The 1,681-nt window shown below is 38.2% G+C and overlaps 1 protein-coding gene across 1 annotated transcript in view; it reads right to left on the reverse strand.

The window, feature by feature from the left end:
• ZC3H15 (zinc finger CCCH-type containing 15) overlaps window positions 1-1,681 on the reverse strand; it is a 21,449-nt gene that overhangs the window by 14,726 nt on the left and 5,042 nt on the right. Inside the window, exon 4 of the mRNA XM_008630537.2 lies at window positions 311-462. Coding sequence (XP_008628759.1) covers window positions 311-462 — 152 coding nt within the window. The remainder of the gene's footprint in view (window positions 1-310; window positions 463-1,681) is intronic.

The raw sequence follows: 1,681 nt of genomic DNA on the forward strand, positions 1-1,681 counted from the left end.
AAATGACAGATCATCAGTTATTTGGTAATCAGTTACTAACATCTAAAACCCTATTTCAGGTCCAGCTCTCCTAACTATTTTAATTAACTCTCACTGGGCCCAAATTCTTTCCTATTCCATCCATTCCAACACAGCTAGCCTGTAACTAAAATCTTTATGTTTCTTCTAAATCTGTGTTTCAGTAACTAATGATTTCTTGATCCATCAACAAAGACACACTGGTGGGAGCCTGACACAGGAGGAATTTAGTCTAAAAATGAGCCTGTTTTGTTTGAGCTATTGGAACAACTTGGTGCCTCATGTCAGTCACGCTCCTGCTACCATCACTGTGATTCCACTGCATGATGAGCCAGGCTGTAATGCTTTCTTCTGTGAAATTTATTTCATTTGTGGAATAATCCACTGTATCTTCCAATTTAAAGAAAAAAATATTCCCATGTTGTCGCCTCCTTTCATTGTGATCTGAAAAAAAAAGAGAACATGAAGATTATCATAAAAAAACCACATAATTAAAATTAATCCATGTAAGCCTGAAGAACAGTATTTTATTTTTAGTTTCTAGAAATTTATGCAACTTGGTTCTAATTTATACCCAGCATGTGATTTAGAACTAGCTGAGGCTAGAATTATGAGCAAACACAAGTCAGTTCTGTCTACAATATTTCATTTAAAAAATCCTAAGTAACCACAGAAATATCATGCTTAACATAACTCAAGCTTCTTGACTTTTTTCCACCTCCTTTGCTGTACCTCAAAATTTAAGATCATTACTCTAGTTCTTAAGAACATTGATTGCTTTATGAGTAATTGAATAAATGACAAGTGGGGAGTCCAAGAGCTCACTGAGCTTTACTAACATGGTGTTTCACTATGGTATGTGTGCATCTTCCACAATTAAAATAGGCCCAGTTTAATACATTTTCCTGTTCTTCCCCCACAAACAAAAACCAAGCCATGCATTTCTGCCAAGTGAGAAAGTCGAGTAGGAACCTACAGAAGCACAGCCAAAGAACTGCTGCTTGCATCCAAATTGGAGCAAGAAGCGGCTTCCAGATCCTTCCTCCGCTGTCACAAGCTAGCTGTAGAGTTGTAACTCCTCCTCACCTGTGTATTTCTTTTGCATTTGAGTAAGACAAGCAAGGACACTAATTTCATCTTCTTCATCTCCCCAGCTATGTGTTTTCACATTTGTGATGAAAGAACACTTTCAGGCTCTAGCCCTCTGATTCTTGAAATTGGGAATGTTTAGCTGGGGGTGGGGGGGAACAGGTCTCAGGGACCCTTATCACTCTCTGCAACTACATGAAAAGAGGTTGCAGTCACAGGAGCATTCATCTCTTCTCCCCCCCCAAAAAATTAGGACAAGAGAAAGCAGACTCAAAATGTGCCAAAGAAGGTTTAGATTGGATATTAGGAAGAATTTCCCTGCTGGAACAGGATGCCCAGAGAAGTGGAGTCACTTTCCCTGAAAACTTAGGAAAAGTGTGTAGATGTAGCACTTCAGGACATAATTTAATGATGGACTTAATGATCTTAAGGGTCCTTTCAAACATAAATGATTCTATGAAACCAAATGAAATTTTAAATCTCTTACAAAAAGCCTAACAAAGACAACATGAAATCACATCTCCTTTCAAGAGGTGGTCTCTAACTTAGCCTTAAAAGGGAGAGTGACCTATTC

The sequence above is a fragment of the Corvus brachyrhynchos genome, unplaced genomic scaffold (genome assembly GCF_000691975.1).
Source record: "Corvus brachyrhynchos isolate BGI_N302 unplaced genomic scaffold, ASM69197v1 scaffold370, whole genome shotgun sequence".
In the NCBI taxonomy this organism is placed as follows: Eukaryota; Metazoa; Chordata; class Aves; order Passeriformes; family Corvidae; genus Corvus; species Corvus brachyrhynchos.